The sequence below is a fragment of the Cyrtonyx montezumae genome, unplaced genomic scaffold (assembly GCF_038088225.1).
Source record: "Cyrtonyx montezumae isolate F1298 unplaced genomic scaffold, pur_monq_1.0 scaffold_19, whole genome shotgun sequence".
Lineage (NCBI taxonomy): Eukaryota > Metazoa > Chordata > Aves > Galliformes > Odontophoridae > Cyrtonyx > Cyrtonyx montezumae.
Window position 1 is genome coordinate 5076864 of NW_027071925.1, and position 18042 is coordinate 5094905.

The window sequence follows — 18042 nt, forward strand, 5'->3', positions numbered from 1 at the left end:
CAGGGTCAAGACATCCCTATTCGATGCCCCTTGGCATGGAGAAGGTGGTGGGGTCACTAGTGGTTGGTTCTGCATTGCTACGGGATGAAGGAGCTGCTCTGGGACAACCCCAGCCCAGATATGGTCCCCAACCGTGGCATAAAACCACCCCGAGCAGGCGCAGGAGGGAAGGGAGAGGTGAACCACCTCCAGCCCTCCTGGAGAGCCACAGTCAGTCCAGGGAAGCATCCCATAAGGCAGGAAGACGTGAGAGTGAGCAGAAGCTGCCAGGGAAGGGAGTGCACGGAGCATGGATCCCACGGCCGGGGCTCATCTGCAGCCCCTTGCCCACCGAGGGGCTCTGGGTGTCTTTGGTTTCCGTCACGGGGACGCCAGTGGCTTTTTCTCCTCCCTTGAGCTGTGGGGCAAGCTGCTAGGCTGGGAACTCGGTGTGCTGGGGCCGGAGGTGCTCATCGGTGACAGACAGGTAGGTGGCTCGCATGCTTGGGGAGTACTGCAGGAGAAGACATGGGGTGAGCACAGCCTGAGCCCCCCCACATCCCTCCCAGCCCAGCATTTCTGCTAGCATTGAGAAAGCCTGAGGTTGGATGGGAAGATTGCTTCCTATTGGTATTAATCCCCATTAATCTGGGTCTCTCCAGCCTCTGCCCCAGCTGGAAGTTGGGAGAGTCTGCAGACAAAACCTCCAGCTCCGATAATGGAGCACAATTCATTTTTTGCAGCACTTTGCTGGAGGGAGGGGCACCCTGACTTGGCATTAAGGAAGATTATTCCGAGTTTGTTATTTCGGACCACAAAAGTCCTTCCTTAGGGATCCGAATCCTAGTTAAATTCAACCATTCAGGGCAGGGAGAAGCACTCAAATTAATCCCCACATTCATTCCTCCCCCCGGGAGCAGCCCTCCAGCTGTGAGGGCTGTGCAATCGGATTAAAACCTCCACGCTTTCACCTGATTGCAAAAACTGCTCCCAGCAGAGGAGAGCATAGGGATCTCAACCATCACAGCAGTGCCACGGTTGTCACCCTGTCCCCATGGCAGCCCCACAAAGGGCGAGCCAGGATGGGGAGGAATGAGTCCTTGGGATGCAGGCATGGAAACAGAGAGATGCTGCCAGAAAAGGAGGGGAAAAAACTGCACCAAGAAGGGATGGGGATGGAGACCACTTCCAGACACCCAGGCATAGAGAAGGTGCAAACTACATGTGGCCCCAATCCTCCTCAGCCCTCCATCTCTGCTCAGCAGCAAAAAAGCCCCAGAGGGGAGGGGACAGAGGGAGCTACGAGGAGAGAAGCGAGGACAGGAGCCCAGGGACAAGAAGTGAGGAGGATGAAGCAACTGAACTTACTCTTGATGGGCAACTTAGCTCCAAAATAATTGATGCAAAACAAAACAAAAAGAAATAAAATAAAGCAGGCATTAACAGGCAGGGTGGGTTTAAAGAAACGGCAGTAGGGAGGGGGAAGGATGTGAGTGCGCACGAATTACTGCACAAAGTGTCCTTTGAAAGTCTTGGGATGAATGAAAAAAAAAAAAAGAGTAAAGCAGACAGAAAGAGAACTATTTTGGTCTCCTCTGAGCACGTGGTCGGTGACCTCTCCCCGTAGCCCTCATGGGCTGGTGAAGAACTGGGTTAGTGAGATGGGGAGCAGCGATCTGCAGGCAGATCCGGCACAGGAGGAGGGGGCCCCACCCCACAGCACTGCCCCACGGGGGTTCCCAGCACCCACCACCCTCAGTCACAAGAAGGACTTGGCCTCAGCTGCCCACCGTACCGTGGGGGGGGGAGAGCCCCTGCCGATCAGCGGCACATTCTCATAGCGTGGGTTCCCTCCGAAGAGCACCGCTTGGTTCCTGCAGGGTAAAGACACCCAGTGGGATGAGCCCCCAGCACAGCATCCCCAGGCTGTGGGGGAACCTCGGGGTGGCCTCACATGTACTCGGAGACCGGGGCATTGGAGATGGTCTGTGCTGGGGGGTGCAGGCTGCTCTGGCTGCCCAGGCTGCTGCTGTAGCTGCAGAAGCTGCGGAGCTGCCCCCGCACCGGGTGGTGGGCGGCGATGCGCCGTGCCTGGGGGTTGAAGGGGTCCTCCTCGTCGATGTCATCGTAGTCCCGGTCCCTGCAGGGGGGGGAGGTGGTAGTTATCATCAGCCCCTTGAGAAAAAGAAGGAAGGAAGGGGTCCACGCTGCCCCCACCTGCCCGCCAGATGCGTCCAGGCACGCGGTGCAGCGCAGACGATGGTGGAGAAGGACGCGGCCACCAGCAGGGAGAAGAGCACCAGGTAGAGCAGTCCCTCCACGCCATCATAGCAAACACCGATGAGGGCATCCAGGTAGTCCTGCAGCAATAGGATGGGGCAGAGGTGGAGGCTGGGGGGATCCTGGGGGCTGTGTGGGGCTGCGTCCTGGACCCCCCCTCACCTTGTGCAGACCGCGGCAGTCCAGCAGGGCCGTGAGCTGATGCAGGCTGGTCTCTGAGGTGTTGAGCAGCTGCTGGATCCCCAGGAGATCTTTCTGTGGAGAACAGAGGGGTGAGAACAGATGATGGCAGGGGGGAAAACCCCGCTCCCCCCACCCCATACCTCAGCCGTTGGGAAGAGGGGCAGAGCGAACTGGATCAAGCCCTGGGTCTGCATCTGCATGGTGGTGAGCGAGCGCTGGAAGACGGTGAGAGCCTGCAAGGGGCAGCAGAGGTGGGTCAGAGCTGGGTGGCCACCCCCACCCCAAGGATCCCATCCCCCTGTACCTGCTGGAAGGGGCTGCTCAGGCTCTGCTCACAGTACAGGTAATAGTGAACAACCTCTGTGAAGTAAAATAAATATCAGTGCAAGCACTACAGAGAGCAGGATGGAGCACGAACCTCCTTGAGCCCCCCATCATGCTTTAGGGAGCTCTAGGGCTCCCTACCTGCACTTATGTCGCTCTCTGTCTGGTTCATGATGAACTTATCTGGGGCCACACAGAAATCACTAGTGCCCTGTGGGGATGAGACAGAGCACAGTGGGGTTGGGACAGCGTTCAGCAGCCCACAGCCACCCCACGGCCACCACTCACCACTGCTGCCGACGTGTCCACAGCCATGGAGCACCAGCTGAGGATGAGGGTCAGGAGCCCACAGCACAGCATCCTGTGGGGAGAAGGGTGAGGGATAGCTCTACAAGGACAGCCCCATCCCGGCCCCAGGGGGAGACTCACATGGCGAGGAGGCAGCGGGAGCGTTTGGCCAGCCCCAGGCAGGCCAGCAGGCAGACGGTGAGGATGAGGATGAAGAAGAGGAGGTAGGACAGCCACCTGGGTGCAGAGGAAGGGCTCTGTCAGTGCGTTCTTCCCAGCACCCCAGGGTGGGGAACGCTCAGGATTCCATCCCATCTCACCGGTAGTACTCCACATAGCTGACGACGGCAGCCAGAGCGGTCAGGTCGTCACTGACACCGTGCCAGCTGGGCAGCCCTGAGATCTGCAGCACGATGCTGCCTGCCAGCTGCTGCAGGAACTTGAGGGTCTGCAGGTAGTCAGCCCGCGCTGCCAGCACCTCAGTCAGCTGCTCCAGGTGCTGCTCCAGGGCCACCTGCAGCTGCTGCGTGGTGCTTGCCACCTAGAGATGGGGCACGGGGGGAGGACCAGCATGGCTGAGAGGGGCTGGGGGTTCCCCTTGGTGCAGACAGCAGGTGCTGCCTGGCTGAGAACAAGGTTCAAGGTGTCCTGCTTCCCCCTCCAGCCTTGGCCACCCCATGGGGAGGGGCGGCGGGGACAACCCAACCTTTTGGGCAGATAGCTGTATCCCCAAACTAAGGGATGCAGCAGGGAAGGGCGGCCGAGGCACAGCAGGGATGGCCCCGACACAGATAACACAGCACAAAGGCCCCATTCTGCAGGGCTGACGTCAGCCTCCCGTGCTCAGCTCAGCCCGGCCGCCCCAGGGGGCTCAGCCCAGCCCTGCAGCACAGCTGGGGAGGGTCCCCTGCAGCACCCCCTCCTCCAATGGGAACACCAGTCCCACTTCAGATGGATTTTCAGTGCTTTCTGCCCCGGGAGAGATTGGCTTTGCAAGGAAATCAAGGAGTATATGGCAAAGCAGCAGCCAGGGGCATGGAGGGGGCTGGGGGGGATCTCACAGCCCTAGCTCTCACAGCCCTACCAGTGTGTCGATGCCAGTCAGGGTGTGGTTGGCGTTGTCCAGGGCGTAGAGCAGCTGGTACACCCCATCGTTGGTCTCACTGTTCCCATAGAAGCCGATACCAACAGCCGTGCTGGGGGCAGAGAAGGGACCCAGGTTAGAGAAGAAGGAAATGCTCACCCCAAGGCATTGCCTGGCTGTGAGGATGGAGACAGCACTGTGATGGGGACCTGCTCAAATCAGGTGACACCAGAGCCCAGAACTGCTCCACGGGCCGGGCACTGGATCCTGCCAGACCCAGAGAGATCAAGGCAAAGCAGATTAGGGGAATGAGCTGGAAAACACCCATTGCTGACAAGCAGCACAGTGAGCAAAGCAGCTCTGAGCAGGGATGCACCCGACCCCAGCACGTGCTGGCAGCCACGGCAATAAAAATGACAGACAGCAACCCACCAGCCCAGATTTGGTGTCAGCCCCTGGGGGCTGTGAGCACCACGTCCCTGTGCTCTGCCCTGGGATTGGGGAGTGATCATGGGACAGGTGCAGGGAGCTCAGCGGGGACATGTGCTGCTCAGCGCAGCGCTTTCAGGCAGACAGCGAGCCTTTGTCTGCTGCACCACCAAAGGGAACCGCGTGCTGCTCCCGGGGGCTGGGAGGGGGGGGACTAGAGAAGGGGTGAGCAAAGCGCTGCTGCCCGTCCCCTAATTGCTGCGGCCACAATTAATGGTGGTCACAATCCACAATTAAGGGCGGGCACAACGAAGCGGGGCCGCCAGCTGGGTCACACTGCCGCTCACCATCTGCCACGGGCTGGGATTAGTGACCGCTGGGATTAGTGGGAGGCAGGGTAGGGACAGGGGTGGGGACGGGACCCCAGGGCCGCCCTGCTGCGGTGTGGGGGGGGGGGGCACGGTGGCAGGAGCCCTCACCAGCAGATGAGCCCGGCGGTGACGGCCATCCAGGTGATGCAGCAGGAGCGGGGCCGCTTGGCATTGGGCTCCTGGTCCCGCTTGCAGCAGCAGAAGCAGATCAGGTAGACGGTGAGGAAGAGGAGGTTGAGGCCGAGGCAGACGGCAGACACCAAGCCGAAGAAAAGCAGCGACTGTGAAGGGAAAGGGGACGCCGTGCTGCTCGCGGAGCCATTCGGGGAAGAGGCGCTGGGGGGGGCTGGGTCCCGGGGCTTCCCAAGGGACGGTCACAAGGGGAAAGAGGAAGCGGTGCCGGCTCTCGTCCCCGTCCCCGCGGCATAGAGTGGGTGCGGAGCAGGGAAGGCATTGTCGCGTTCGGGCAGCACCCAGGATGCTCGGGGCAGGGAGCGGGGCGGTCTCGCACAGCGCTGCCCCGCGCCGGGACCCGCTACAGCCCCGGCACCGGGAACCGGGGGTACCGCACGAACCGGGGTTACCGGCGGGGCCCCACGCGTCTTCCGCGGGAAGAAGGGCGCTTTGTGCCGGCAACAGGCGGGGTGAAAGCGGTCACCGCAAGGAGGGGACGTTTGTTTGTGTTGGTGCGAGACCCCCCCCAGCGCGGAGCGCACCCCCTCCCGAGGCCCCGCTGCAGGATAAGGGTCGGGAGTACGGGGAACGGAGGAGCCGAGCGCGGAGCTGAGGGGGCACAAAGCGGGGAGCGCTGTCCGTACCTGCTGGTATTCGGGGTCCTGCGGGCGGAAGGCGGCGGGCACGGGCTGCAAGCGCAGGCCGCGGTGGGGCAGCCCGTGCAGCCAGGCCGCCCACCAGGGCGCCAGGTAATCGGCGCGGGCGGGCGGCATGGCGGGACCGGGGCCGCTGATGGCGGGGGGCTCCGCGCCGCCACGCCGCGCCCCGCCCTCCTGGCCCCGCCCCCTCCCGGTGACCACGCCCCACCCGCGAGACCACGCCTCCCCTCTGGCCCCGCCCCCTCGGCTGGGAGGGTCTTCCCATATGGGATCCGTACCCTAATGGCACTGCATCCCCGTCGCTTCGGTGCTGCAGAGGCATCGTACCCCTCCAACTGCTACAAAGGCATCGCTGCCCCATAAGCAAATCGTACCCTAATGGGATGACAAGGGGACACACACCCCTTATAGGGCCACTACACCCCCTCTATGCCCACAGTAGGGCCACACAACAGGACTCAGCCCCAGAGCTGTGCTTGAACTCAGCTCACAGCCCATCTGGTCACCCCAGAACTGCTCCATCCCAACAAAGAGGAGCTGAGGACGTGCCAGGCATCCCCACATCCGTGCTGGAAAGACACCGAATCCCATAGATCATCCTGCAGGGCTCCACTGATGAACACATCCAGTCAGCACTGCCACAAATCCTTGGCAAAATACCACTCCCTGCCAAGAAGTTTTACTCTTTCTGGCTCTCCTCTCAAGCATGTGTTATTAATACCCATTGCTCCACGTGCAAGCTGCACCAAATCAGAAACACAGTGAGAAAAATGAGCCTGAGGAAGTTCCCCTGTTGCAAATATCTTCCACTAAAAACCATTTCCTTCTCCCCAGAGCCAGTGTGCTGCAAAGGGCTGCATGCTGACCCCGAGCCCTGGCAGTGTGGGTGCCCCCAGCACAGCTCACACACACCAGGACCTGGAAGACCTTCAGGGAACGCTGCATTGAGGAGGGGGGGGCAATAGGGATCCCAGTGACCTGCAGACAAAGCAGCTGCTCTTTGCCAGCCCAAGGACCTCAGAGCTCTCCTGCAGCCCCAAGACTCACCCAGAACGAATGTTAGCACAACCTACAGCCCTACAGCCAAGCACTCTTCTGCTCTGGCATGCAGTCTCACCCGGCAGCTGCCAGCTGGCTGAGCTGAGGAGGCTCAACTCTTAGGATGTGAAAGCAGACCATATGGCAGCTGACAAGAACCTCCATTCACATGCACAGAGCAGCTGCCTCAGCCCCCTGGGGTGCCCCTCACTGCAGGCACTGCTGGGGCACGCACCAAAACCAGCCCCCAAAGCACCAGAACGTTTGCAGGCACGCTGGGGGAGCCGGTCCAGGCCACACATGACAGAAACCAGTCCTCCCCTCCCTCCTAGAGCAGTTAGAGGAATACAAATGGCTTCAGCATGGTGCTTTTTGGAAAGGACAATTCCGACACCTGGAAACAGTTCAATTTTTATTGTAATAAACGTGGAGAAATCTAGGTGCAGACAGTTCATTTCAGCTCCTTCACAGCCAAACCTAGGGAGGAGAAAAAGACAACAGAAGTTTGAAACATGGCTCCTTGCCCTGCCTGCCTGGCCAGGAGACAACCATCTGCCCTTGTCCAGGAGACAGGCAGCTTATTACTGGCTTTGCAGAGGGCATGGGGCAGCTCCACACTGCACCTTCTGCCCTTCCTTCTATCCTGAACTCAGCTGTGCTCCAGCACAGACTTGGGCTGGCCCCTGGGGGTCACCCCTCAGATGCCCCACACACCAGTGATACCTGGAGGCAGTGACTGCTTCAGCTTCTCTGCCTTCTCCTTGTCTGTGATGACCAGGGTGTACAGGTACCGGCTGCAGCGCACCTTGAACTTCACATTGTCTTTGTTCTTCTTGATCTTGACAGCTGCAGGATTAAGGAACTGCTTAGTGGCACAGCAGCAACCCCTGTGGTCAGTTGCTTTCCTTTCCTAGTGCACAGCCCCACAGCTCAGCATTACAAGAGCCAGTAGAGCTGCTGCAAAATCTAGAATGTGTTGAAAGGTATTGGAATGCTTTGTAAGCAGCTGTCAGCAACTATAATAGCAGTGTGCACTGAACTATCCCTCCCTCACCCACACTGCTGAGTTAACAAAACATTCCCAGAATTAAAGCACCTCTTCCCCATGACAGCTACATCCAAATATGCAAAAAGGAAAACTCACACGTTGTTAAATACCAAGACAAGACATTTCAGCTTCTCAATTATAACTGTCTTTGTATTTGCAACAATAGAAAACTTGAATTCAAGCGTGATTCACTTGTCAGGAGTCGCAGGGTTTTAAGAGAACGACACCTTCTAGCTTGTCAAATGCTAACCTAAGGCAGAAACAGGGCAATATTTGCAAATAGTTTCCCCACCACCTGCAACCTGAGTTTGGCAAAAACACCCACGAGTGAACAGCAGTGAAGGAAACACAACTGAGTGAGTGCCAAACCCTGACCACCTCCAGTCCCTGGTACTGCACCCCGTCCCCTGCAGCTCCCCTCCAGCCACAACAGCTTTGCTCAGTCAATGCTCAGCAAAACCTTTTGCAAATGCCACTGGTGTTGCATGCAGACAGAGCCTCAGCACGAGGAGTCCCTCAGTGCTTCCATAGCACGGAGCTGCTCAGCCTCGTGGGGTGACATGGGCCTGCAGCCCAGCTCATGGAGGGAACTGCTGGAGCACACCCCTACTCCTCCCCTAAAGCAGCTCCAGCACTCACACTTTGCATCCTTCCTCCTGGCTGTCAGCAGAAAATCTTTGATCTCCTCAATCTTGCGAGGCTGAAAGATGAAATGCAGTCAAGACAAGGGACAAGAGCTGATACCCACCCACATCCCACCCTTGGTGCTGCCACTCCACTCACTGGGGCTCGGCCCAAACCCTCCAGTGTGCAGCCCCAGAGCCAGGAGCAAAAATCCCCACTCTTAGATAGAGACGCCCCAAAGCACATCCGCGAGCCCCCACCCGCTCCCCTACGACCCCCTTCCTCACCATGGCTCCAAGCCGGGCTCAGCTCGCTCCAACCTGTGGGAGACACAAGCCAAGATGGCGTCAGCGCATCACCCTCACGGCGTCAACGGCCGCCCCGCGCCCGCCGCCCGCCATCGGCCGGCCCCGAGCCCCCACCGCCCGCCCCGCACCCCCCGGAGCCGCTCAGCCCCACACGGCCGAGGATGACAGCGGATACACCGCGTCCCACCCAGCTCACCGCGACGCCTCTCAGTTACTGCGGGCGGAAAGAGATGGCCGCACTTCCGCTTCCGGGACGCCCACTCCAAGTCCCGCCCCCCCTCCTCCCGCAGCGCGGTACGGCGCGGGCGGAGGGACAAAAAGCAGCGCGGCGCGGCGCTGCGATGAGTTGGTGGGGTCTCAGCTGTGCTGTATCCCGTGGGCACTGGGGTGCTCGGCGAAAGGTGCTGCTACGTTGTGGGCAGAAGGGATGCCGTGACTGCTGCAGGAGCTCCGACCTCTATGACCCTATGGAGCCACCCAGCCCTATGGTTTCCAGTCTGCGGCTGCAGAGACGCGGCTGGGTGCAATGCAGCCACTTGTCCACAAGAGGGAGCCGTAGCCACGCACAAAATCCCCATGAACCGACCTAAATCCCCGTTCCTCCTCGCGGCCGCTTGAGGACGGGGCGGCACTGCCCGGGAGCGGAAGGGACGCGGCCGCCGGCGGACGGTGCTGCGAATTAACGGGAGAAGCTGCGGGGGTGGAGGTCTCTCCCCCCCGTGCATGCACAGACGTGGCCCTGGGCACCTGAGGGCGGGCCGTGATGGATGCGAGCTCACACGAACGTGCACGGACCCCTGCGGTGGGTGGGCTGTGCCCCCCGCCCTGCCCCACATCACCGCCCCGCGCCGTCACCCGCAGCGCTGCAATGGGGTGCGGCTCGGGGAACGGCTGCCTTTAATGTTGTCATTAACGGATGAGGTGACCCCCTGTGCTGCATCGGACACAGGTCGAGGGTCTGCGCGTGCTGGGGACGATGGCAGCTCCGACCCTCTGACAGCTGCAGGGATGCTGGCAGCTCCACGGAGTGGTGGGATGGGATTACAGGGGAGAAGGAGACGGATATAGAGAGATCACAGCTCTGTCAGAGCCAGAGTGGGGCAATTCCACCCTCCCCCTCCTTCCAAAAAAGATGAGTTTTGTAATTGTTTGATTTACTTCTCTCATCCCAGATCGGCTGATCTACTCCGCTGCGTTTTAATTGCTCCGAAAGTTGAGCGGTTTTTCATGTTTTAAGGAGTGCTGAATTGTGTAATTAAAACACTAACAACGTAAATCAACAGCGCAGAAGAAAGACAGCAGAGAATGAAGCGGCGGCGTGGCGGCACAATAAAACCAAAGCGGCGTGGAAAGTGCCCCATAGCGGCAGCAATGCTGAGTGCTGATGTCACATCCCGGTGCCATGGGGTGGAGGTGGGAATGGGGTGGATGTGGGACAGCGCTGAGAGCTGTGACAGTGCCGAGCGTGGGGGTACAGCTTCTGCCTGCTGCTCGACCTCCTCGCCTCTAAAATCACCAGGTTTTGGCCCGAAATGCGCAGGTCCTGTGCCCTCCATCCCTGCTGCTGCCTGAGAACAGATTCACTTTGTCCTTATTAATATCATTTAAAAGCGGAGTGGGTGTATAAATCAACAAAAATAATTCATGAGAGTCATTAGCTCCTCAAAGAGGGGATCTTTTTATGACTGGCTTTAAATTAAGGAGAAAAAAAAATAGAGAGACAGATCGCATTCCGAAACTGCAGCTTTTAAAACACATCAAATACATTTCCTCCCTGCTTCCCACCGGCCTCGGCTCCTCCGCCTAACGAAATTAAATTAGCATCCTTAATTCACCCTCTGGCTACCGGCTTGATACTAAAAACTCTCATCTTGCAGCCGTGCAGGGATGGGGGAAGGTTTGGATGCTGACCCCCAGCGCGCCCCGTTTCAACCACTGAGGGCACTGCCGGGGGTCTCGTCCCCGAGCGCCGTGTCCCCGTGCCCTTGGGGACGGCGGGTGGCACGGAGCTGAGCCGGCGCGGTGCGCGTGCACGCGGCGATTAGATGCTATCTGCTTATCGGCGGCAGCAGGGACAGCTCTGGGCGAGGGAGGGAGACAGCAAGCAGCGACAGAGAGATGCGGCGGCCGATGGGATTTCTCTCTCTCTCTCTCTCTCCCCGACTCCAAGTTCAGCGGCCGCCCATGGTCACCGCCGTCGGCTCCATCGCTCAGCGGTGCCGGAGCTGTGCCCTCTGCCCGAGCGCTGCTTGCGGCCGCTGCTCCGTCGCAGCCGTGTTTACACACGCGGGGCAGCCTTATTTTCGTTAGGTGTAATTACGCCATCTGTAAAGCGGTCGCAAACCGTTTCTGCTGGCGGAGGGAAGGAGCTGCTGTGCTGTGCTGCTGCTTCCTTCCCACCCTGCTTCTCCAAGGACACGACTATCTCCTGCTCGTGGGGCCCATGTGATGCTCCGGACATGTCCATGCTGACATCCCCCTGCCCAAGAGGGGATGTATGTGGGGGACAGAGGGAAAATTATCAGGAGAAGCCCTCGTGTGGGCACTCCAAGCTCGGTGGGCACTGCTGCTCCCCCAGGGAGCTGCCAGCGGGCAAGCAGCTCAGTCACACTTCCATTGGGGTGAATGTGTTTGCCCTGGAAAGCAGCACAGGGAGAAGGTGGGAAGGCAGCAGATCTAACGGGAGACATGGAAGGACAGGTTGGGAGGGAGGGTCCCCGTTCAGAGAACAAACTGCAGCAGGAATGGATTTTTTCCCCCTGTTTACTCGAGCTTCCCCCCCCCCCCCCCCCCGGTGCAGAGAAGAAAGGCCGTGCATCACGATCACCTGCTCCAAAGCGAGAGTGGAATTTGCTGAATGTGTTTATTACTATCAGGGACTGAAAACTATTCCCAATCACTCGGTACTTCCCTTCGTTCTCCTGTCTTCCTCTCTCTCCTCTCGGAGCTCAGGGCCCCGGCAGCGCTGCCGAGAGCCGATCAATCCGCTGCTAATGGCAGCCCCATGCCCTGCCATTCGTCAGCCGGGTCCTTAAAGAGCATCCGACGCTTCATGGTCGACTTGGGGGGGGAAAAAAAAGCCCATTTGCAGGCAAGATCATATTTTTTCCGTCTCCCCTTTTGTTCTTTATGTGCTGAGGACAAAGGCGGCTCAGGCTGGAGGTGGGGAACAGGCAGCAGAGGGGATGAAATCCCACGAAACAAAAGCCCCTGTTCTCATGCAAAGTGAGAGCAAATTTGGGGATGGGGGGAGCACAGAAACTGTGTCCTGAGGCGGAGCATTGGTGTCAGTGGAGCAGGAGCCCTTCTCAGTGATGAGAGAAGGAATGCAGTGGAAGTTGAAGCACTGGGAGCTGTTTGAGTCACAGGAATATTGTTCTGTACTGGGTCCGGGCTGGGGCCAGATCCTGCCCACCATCACTGCTATGAGTTGTTCTGGCCTCAGCGGGACACAGAGGGGTCTCTTGGTGGGATGTGGCACAGGGGCAGGTCCCCTTGTCCCCTGCAGCACTGATCCATTGCAGAAGGCAATGCTGGTGCTCACGGTGAGCCCTGCAGGAAGGCAGCTCCAGGAACAGAGCAGCAGCAGAAATATGGGCTCTAAGCATGGCATTCTGGAGACTCCTCAGCTGCCAGCGTCTGTGAGAGCCCCAGTCCTTGCTGGAGTTCCCCTGCCACGTGCCCTCAGTCCACCTCCATAGCACAGCACAAGCAGGGACGGGTGCTCTGCAGATGCCTTCTCCGTGGCTGCCTCTCCTAAGGGGCTATTTGGTGACTCAGGGGAGATGTGCAGAGGAAAGGGAGAGTAGGCAAGTCCATCTTAATTGTGTTTTGTTAGAGCAAGGAAAGGAATTCTTCCTCTGTCTGAGCCCCGCAGCGTACCCGTGTGTCACTGGTGTCCCCACATCCCCTTGAGGTCCTCTGTGTCTTCATGGTGAGCCACAGTTCTCTGCGCAAAAGCCAACCCCACTCACCTGGGGGGTCCCCATTGGTGCTGCATGGAGCAGGAGTGGCTCCAAAAGCCCAGTGCTGGGTGGGAGTGGGCAGGCAGCCTCGGGACACAGGATGGGCAGGTGTGTGGCACTGCGTGGTGACATTGGCACCAATGGGGCAAGGGCAGAGCAGCTGTGGTGCTGCCTGGCTCCCCGCCACCCCGTGCGGCTCGAGTCAAATTTGGTGTCATCCTGCAGAGGAAGATTATGGTAATTTTCCTCCCCCCTTATGCATAATTTTCAGACTCGGCTGCAGCAGAGGCTGTGTGGAGAGATTGGGTGATGGGAATGTCATCTGCGATTCGATTATCTCCTCCTGCCTTGCCTTTTTTTTTTTTTCCTTCTGAAACCTTCATCAGAATACGTAGATCTAATTAGGACAATTACAGCACGAGGACAGCTGAGAACCCACCCAGCCCCTCTCTGCGCTGAGCTGAGTGCTGGCTGCTCGGAAAGCAGCAGCTGGGGGGGTCCTGCGTGGCACTGCTCGGGGACGGCGGTGACATCGGGGTCCTGCTGCCAGGCAGGTGGCCTTGGGTTTGTCCCCACGGCTGTGCCATCAGCATCTGCTGGTCACAGATCTGTGTCACGAGCCGCAGGGTCTCAGCACCTTGCTGTCAGGGTGCAGGGAGAGCTGCTCCAGGTCCTGGCACATGGGGCACAGTGTCCCCACCCCTGGGGGTGCCGGTCTGTGAGGAGAGGCCACTCTCCAGCCTGCGGCTCCGCGTCCCTCATTGGTATTCTGTCCCCGCTCAGTGGCAGCCGGCAGGATGGGAGCGGAGTGACAGCGGCGACAGGTAATGCCAGCCATGGGGACGGCAGCGGGATGGCGAGGAGGGGACCCAGGACAGCAACCGCAGGGCTCTGTGTGCCCACACTGGGGCGTGTGAGAGCCCTGATGGTGGTGTCACCTGTGGGAACCTGCCGGCACTGGGGCTGGGTAAGCATGTCCCTGCCCTGTGCTGTCAGCTATGTGGCACTGGGGATGCTCAGCGCAAAGGAGACAGGAGGGTCCTCAGCCAGGACTGGTCCCCTCTGTGCTGAATCACGCACCACTTGTGGTGCATAGGAGCACACAGGAAGATCTCAGGTGTGTGCTTGCACATCCCTGGCCCTGGGGCAGCACGCAGACAGGTGTGGTTTGTGGCTGAGCACTCTGCTGCCCTGCTGGAGCACTGCCCATGGTGGGCATGGGGGCTGGCGGTCAGACAGAGCTGCTGCACGGGCAATTAAGGGAAGTGCAAATTGTCAGACCCTGTGATTAACACTGCCTCCAAATCCGCATGAATATTAAAAGCCGACATTGCCCAGGCTCCCAGCACAATGAATTCTGTATGAATCTTAAGATAAATCGTTTGGATAACTTAGCGGCAGCTGTACTCCCTCGCCACCAACTGCCTCCAAAAATCATTTCAAGTCAGGCGAGAGGAGCGAGAACAGAGGCCAGATGAATGCGGGTAATTACGATTCCAGGCTCGGCGGTGGCGGGATCAAGGCCGGGCAGCTCAGGGCGCCCAGGGCTCTCCAGAGGCGAAGGCGAAGGCTCCGTGTGCTCGGTTTGTTCCCAGGCATGCTGACAAGCCCCGCTGCTCGCTGTGTGCTGTTGTACTTGGCCGGCAGGTACGTTTGCTTTGCATCCATATAGCTGCAGCCTGGAGGGAAAGGAGTTGTCTCTTTAGGGACAGAGGAGACGTGGCACAGGGATGTGGCGCGGGCCTGCAGCCCCATCCTTGTCCCAGCCGTGCTGCACACTGTGCAGTGCCCCTTCCCCTCTTGCAGAGCGGACCCTGTTCTGCCTTTGGTGAGCAGATGGAGCATGCAGAGCTTGTGCTCATTAGTGCTTTCAGCCCCAAGTCCCATCTGGGTTTCCCAGCACCTCCTCGCAACCCAGGGGTGCCTATGTGGTGACACCCTGCAGCTGCATCCCCCTCCCCAGGGCGGCTTGAGATGGCATTTGTCACTGCCCCATTACATCTCCACGTGGCTCCGTGCATCCTCCCAAGCACCGCGTCCCCATTGGCAGACACACATCCCGCAGAGATCCGTCTGTACCCGGCCACGATCCCACATGTCTTCATCCCGCTGTTCCCAGCTCCTCGTTGGCATGCAGCTGCTGTGCTCCTGGTCAGAATGCAGTGCAGGAGCTGTGTCATCATCCTTGGGGCATGGGGCCTCATCACTTCCTCCACGGCCATAGATCAGCCCAGCCATGGCTGGGTAGGGTGGGAGGAGGACAGGAATGGCACAGCAACCAGGGGATGAGCAGCTCTGTGTCACCACTGCTGAGAGGTGGTGTTTCCATCCCCATTGGAAACATTGCAAATATTCCTACCGACCCCACTGGGTCATACTCCCAGTGTAATCCAGGTTATGAATGAGAAAGCAGCTCGAGCTGCCCACGAGAGCATTGGCCAGGGTGTGCACTGTGTGCTGCTGCTTCCTCCTCACCCTCCTCCTCCTCGGTGTGCCAGTGTGTGCCATCACCCACCCGTGGCTCATCGCATTGCTGCTCCAGGAGTGGCCGACCCAACAGGATAAATCAGCAAGTCAGGTGCACGTGATGCAAGGATATTAAACCAGAGAGGAGCAGATTGAATCAGGGCCATTAGCAGATTAAATCATTACGCTGTATCAGATTAACACGCAAATAATATGATGCTAACGCGGATCAGAAACACCAGCTATGTGTTCACAATTTATTGCTGCCAGAAGGTGACGGCTGGTGGCTGCCACCACCAGAGTGGGGATGGGGATGGAGGTGGGAAAGGCACCCTCCCCACTCCTTGCAGCAGCCAGCCCCCAGCACGGCCCTTTAGAGGTTGTATCTCCCAGCCACAGCACCTGGTGCAGTGTTCCTTATCTGGGAACCGTAATTAGCAGGAACACCTAACCTGGGAGGATCCAGCTTCCCATAGCAGCGGCCCTGCCCTTTGCAGTCTTGTTTTCTCCTTGACTGCATTGTGTCTACTCCTGGAGCAGCCCCGTGGCTCTGCCCAGCTCCAGAGCTCTTCATGGCCATGCAAAGCAGTGCAGATGTGGCAAGAAATGGTTGCAAACAAAGGGAAAATGTCTTTCCCCACTAATGCCTTCCTCCATGTCCTTGGAGCTGGCAGCAGGGCAGAGTCAAAGGATGTGAGCAGATCCAAACCCACCTCATCTGCGCTCCTGAAGGCCTCGAAGGGGTTAACTTACACCCTGCAGCCTTCATGTGCTCTTTCTGCCAGCAAAGCTTTTCTTCCCTAAATTCCTGCTTGCCCGGGAAGGCAAGACGAAGCCTGAGCTGCTGCAACAACACCCGGGAACAAGTATTATTATGTGGTGTGACAATGTTTGATGAATTCATATGCGCCTAGGGGAAGGGACTAAGTAGGTGAATAAAGTGAGAATATTCTCTGTGACAATCAATACCCCTTCAATTGAACCGTCTCCACAGATGTGACATTTTGATTTTTCTTCTTTGGACGTACTAACTGGATTTATGTCCTCTTAAAGTGGAAATAGCGGGGAGTGAAGTGCTGGCAGAGGATGGCACGGTGGGGGCATGGCCATGGGGTGGGGAAGGGCAGAGCAGGGGGTGGGGTGGGGATGGAGTGGGGTGGAGGCACTATGGGGTGGATCCAGGGCAATGGAGTGGGTGATGGGTTGGGGTGATGAGTTATATGGGGTGGGAGTGATGGATCCAGGACAATGGGTTGAGGTAATGGATGTGGGGTAATGGGCTGGGTGATGGGTTGGGGTGGTTGAGACGGGTTGATGGGTTGGGGTGATGAGTTGTGTGGGCTGGGGTGATGGATCCAGGGATCCAAGTTAGGGTGATGGGTTGGGAGGATATGTCGGATGTGCTGGAATGGTGGATCCGGGATGATGAGTTGGGGTGATGAAGCTGGGTTAATGGACTTAGGCAACGTGGATAGAGTGATGGGATGGCATGAAGGGTAACAAGACCTGCCATCATATCGATGCCAGGGCTAGCAGGCACCTGGGGCACATTCCAGAGTTGCAGAAGGTGAAAGGGAGAGATGCAGTGGGGCAAGGGGACCAGAAGTGGGTACCACGGAGTCACCTCCTGCTCCCATCCTGTGACTGCTCTCCCCATAGGTGCCCCAAGCCTGCAGCTCATCCATCCAACATGCCTGAGCTGCAGCACCCACTGGTGGCACCCGCATGGCTCCGGGATTCCCATCACATCCCCAACCCCGCAGCTAATGACTCATCCCCGGCACGGCCATTTGTTTGTGCTGGTTTCAGACAGACTAATGTTTTTAATGGCACATAATCATTTTTCAGAAGTCATTTGATGCTACTAATCATCGCTGTGATATGCCACGACGGGATGCGTAATGACATGCTGAACAGGAAAAATGGCACTCGGATCTCTGATTCTTCCCGGTGTAATCTATATTTTACCACATCTCTCTGCCTAATGATACTTATAGCTGTTAATAAACGACTACTTAGGCAATTTCTTTTTCTTTTTTTCTTTTTTTTTTCATTTCCTTCCATGGGTGATAAAATAATTTTGGATTAAAATATAGGAATGGGAAAGGGGCTCGTGTGTGCCACAAGGAGCGCGGGCGGCGAGCGGTGCTGGGCTCACCAAGGCAGGGAGCTCACAGCGCATTGCTTTTCCTGCTCGTAACTTTTTTAGCCTCTTCGTTACACCAAAGAGTGTTAAAAAAAAAAAAAAAAGGAAGGAAGAAAGAAAAAGTTAAAACATTTTTAAATGAAATTTTATCACCGCAGTGAAAGGATCCTCCTGGCCCGGTGCCCAATGTCTTCAGGATGAATTAACGCGCAGTTCCTCATGCTCCAACTCATTTTATTGCTTAATTAAAGGGTTGGTGGCAATTTTTGTAAAATATACTTTTTCTTCAAACTTCTCCTTCCCCGAGCTGCTAAAAGCTGAGAAAGGGAATGAGCCCTGAGCTTAGTGCGTGCCCTTAGCTTGCTTTCCATGCTTCTTTGACACCAGAAGGGCAGAGCCCAGGCTCCAGGAGGAGGCAGAGGTTGGGGATGGAGGTGTGGGACCCTTCAATGGAGCCCAGATGTGGGGCTGTGGTGTGCAACCTGCACACAGCCCCTATGCTTTTCCCCTGTGTGGGCCAGCTGCAAGCTTGGCTGTGCTGTCTCCATGAGCACTGGGTTACGTGTCTTAGTCCAGACTCATGAGGAAGAAGTATGCCCTGGATTTTAGCTTTTTAATTTGTCTGTTATTACTCACTTCTCCCCTTGGGAGCTTGCTAACCAGCAGCTCAGCTCCT

At 57.9% G+C, this 18042-nt stretch overlaps 2 protein-coding genes across 4 annotated transcripts in view; both read right to left on the minus strand.

The window, feature by feature from the left end:
* Positions 1 to 119: 119 nt before the first annotated feature.
* TTYH2 (tweety family member 2) lies at positions 120 to 5937 on the minus strand. Its single transcript, XM_065735368.1, has 14 exons — positions 5757 to 5937; positions 5047 to 5219; positions 4139 to 4250; positions 3375 to 3595; positions 3196 to 3291; positions 3055 to 3127; positions 2908 to 2977; positions 2747 to 2802; positions 2583 to 2675; positions 2422 to 2514; positions 2197 to 2339; positions 1934 to 2119; positions 1775 to 1853; positions 120 to 493 (listed from the first exon to the last, which is right to left on the minus strand). Exons 1-14 carry the CDS (start codon positions 5883 to 5885, stop codon positions 413 to 415), a joined length of 1605 nt encoding a protein of 534 aa, XP_065591440.1. The 5' UTR covers positions 5886 to 5937; the 3' UTR covers positions 120 to 412.
* A 1271-nt stretch (positions 5938 to 7208) lies between these two features.
* RPL38 (ribosomal protein L38) overlaps positions 7209 to 18042 on the minus strand; it is a 149910-nt gene continuing 139076 nt past the window's right edge. The window contains exons 1-4 of one of the 3 annotated variants that reach the window (XM_065735389.1): positions 16944 to 16948; positions 8497 to 8556; positions 7533 to 7655; positions 7209 to 7286 (exon numbers count right to left, since the gene is read on the minus strand). In XM_065735389.1, the coding sequence (XP_065591461.1) occupies positions 7261 to 7286; positions 7533 to 7655; positions 8497 to 8556; positions 16944 to 16947 (213 nt within the window). In that variant the 5' untranslated portion in view covers position 16948 and the 3' untranslated portion in view covers positions 7209 to 7260. Of the gene's footprint in view, positions 7287 to 7532; positions 7656 to 8496; positions 8558 to 8768; positions 8848 to 16943; positions 16949 to 18042 lie in introns of those variants that run through there. The other 2 variants (XM_065735388.1, XM_065735390.1) reach the window with 2 other exon arrangements.

Coding starts and splice junctions, on each gene's coding strand:
- TTYH2 (XM_065735368.1), bottom strand. CDS start 5,885: ATGCCGCCCGCCCGCGCCGATTACCTGGCGCCCTGGTGGGCGGCCTGG. Junction 2,978..3,054: donor TGGACACGTCGGCAGCAGTG/GTGAGTGGTGGC, acceptor TCATCCCCACAG/GGCACTAGTGATTTCTGTGT. Junction 2,340..2,421: donor ACTGCCGCGGTCTGCACAAG/GTGAGGGGGGGT, acceptor CTATTGCTGCAG/GACTACCTGGATGCCCTCAT.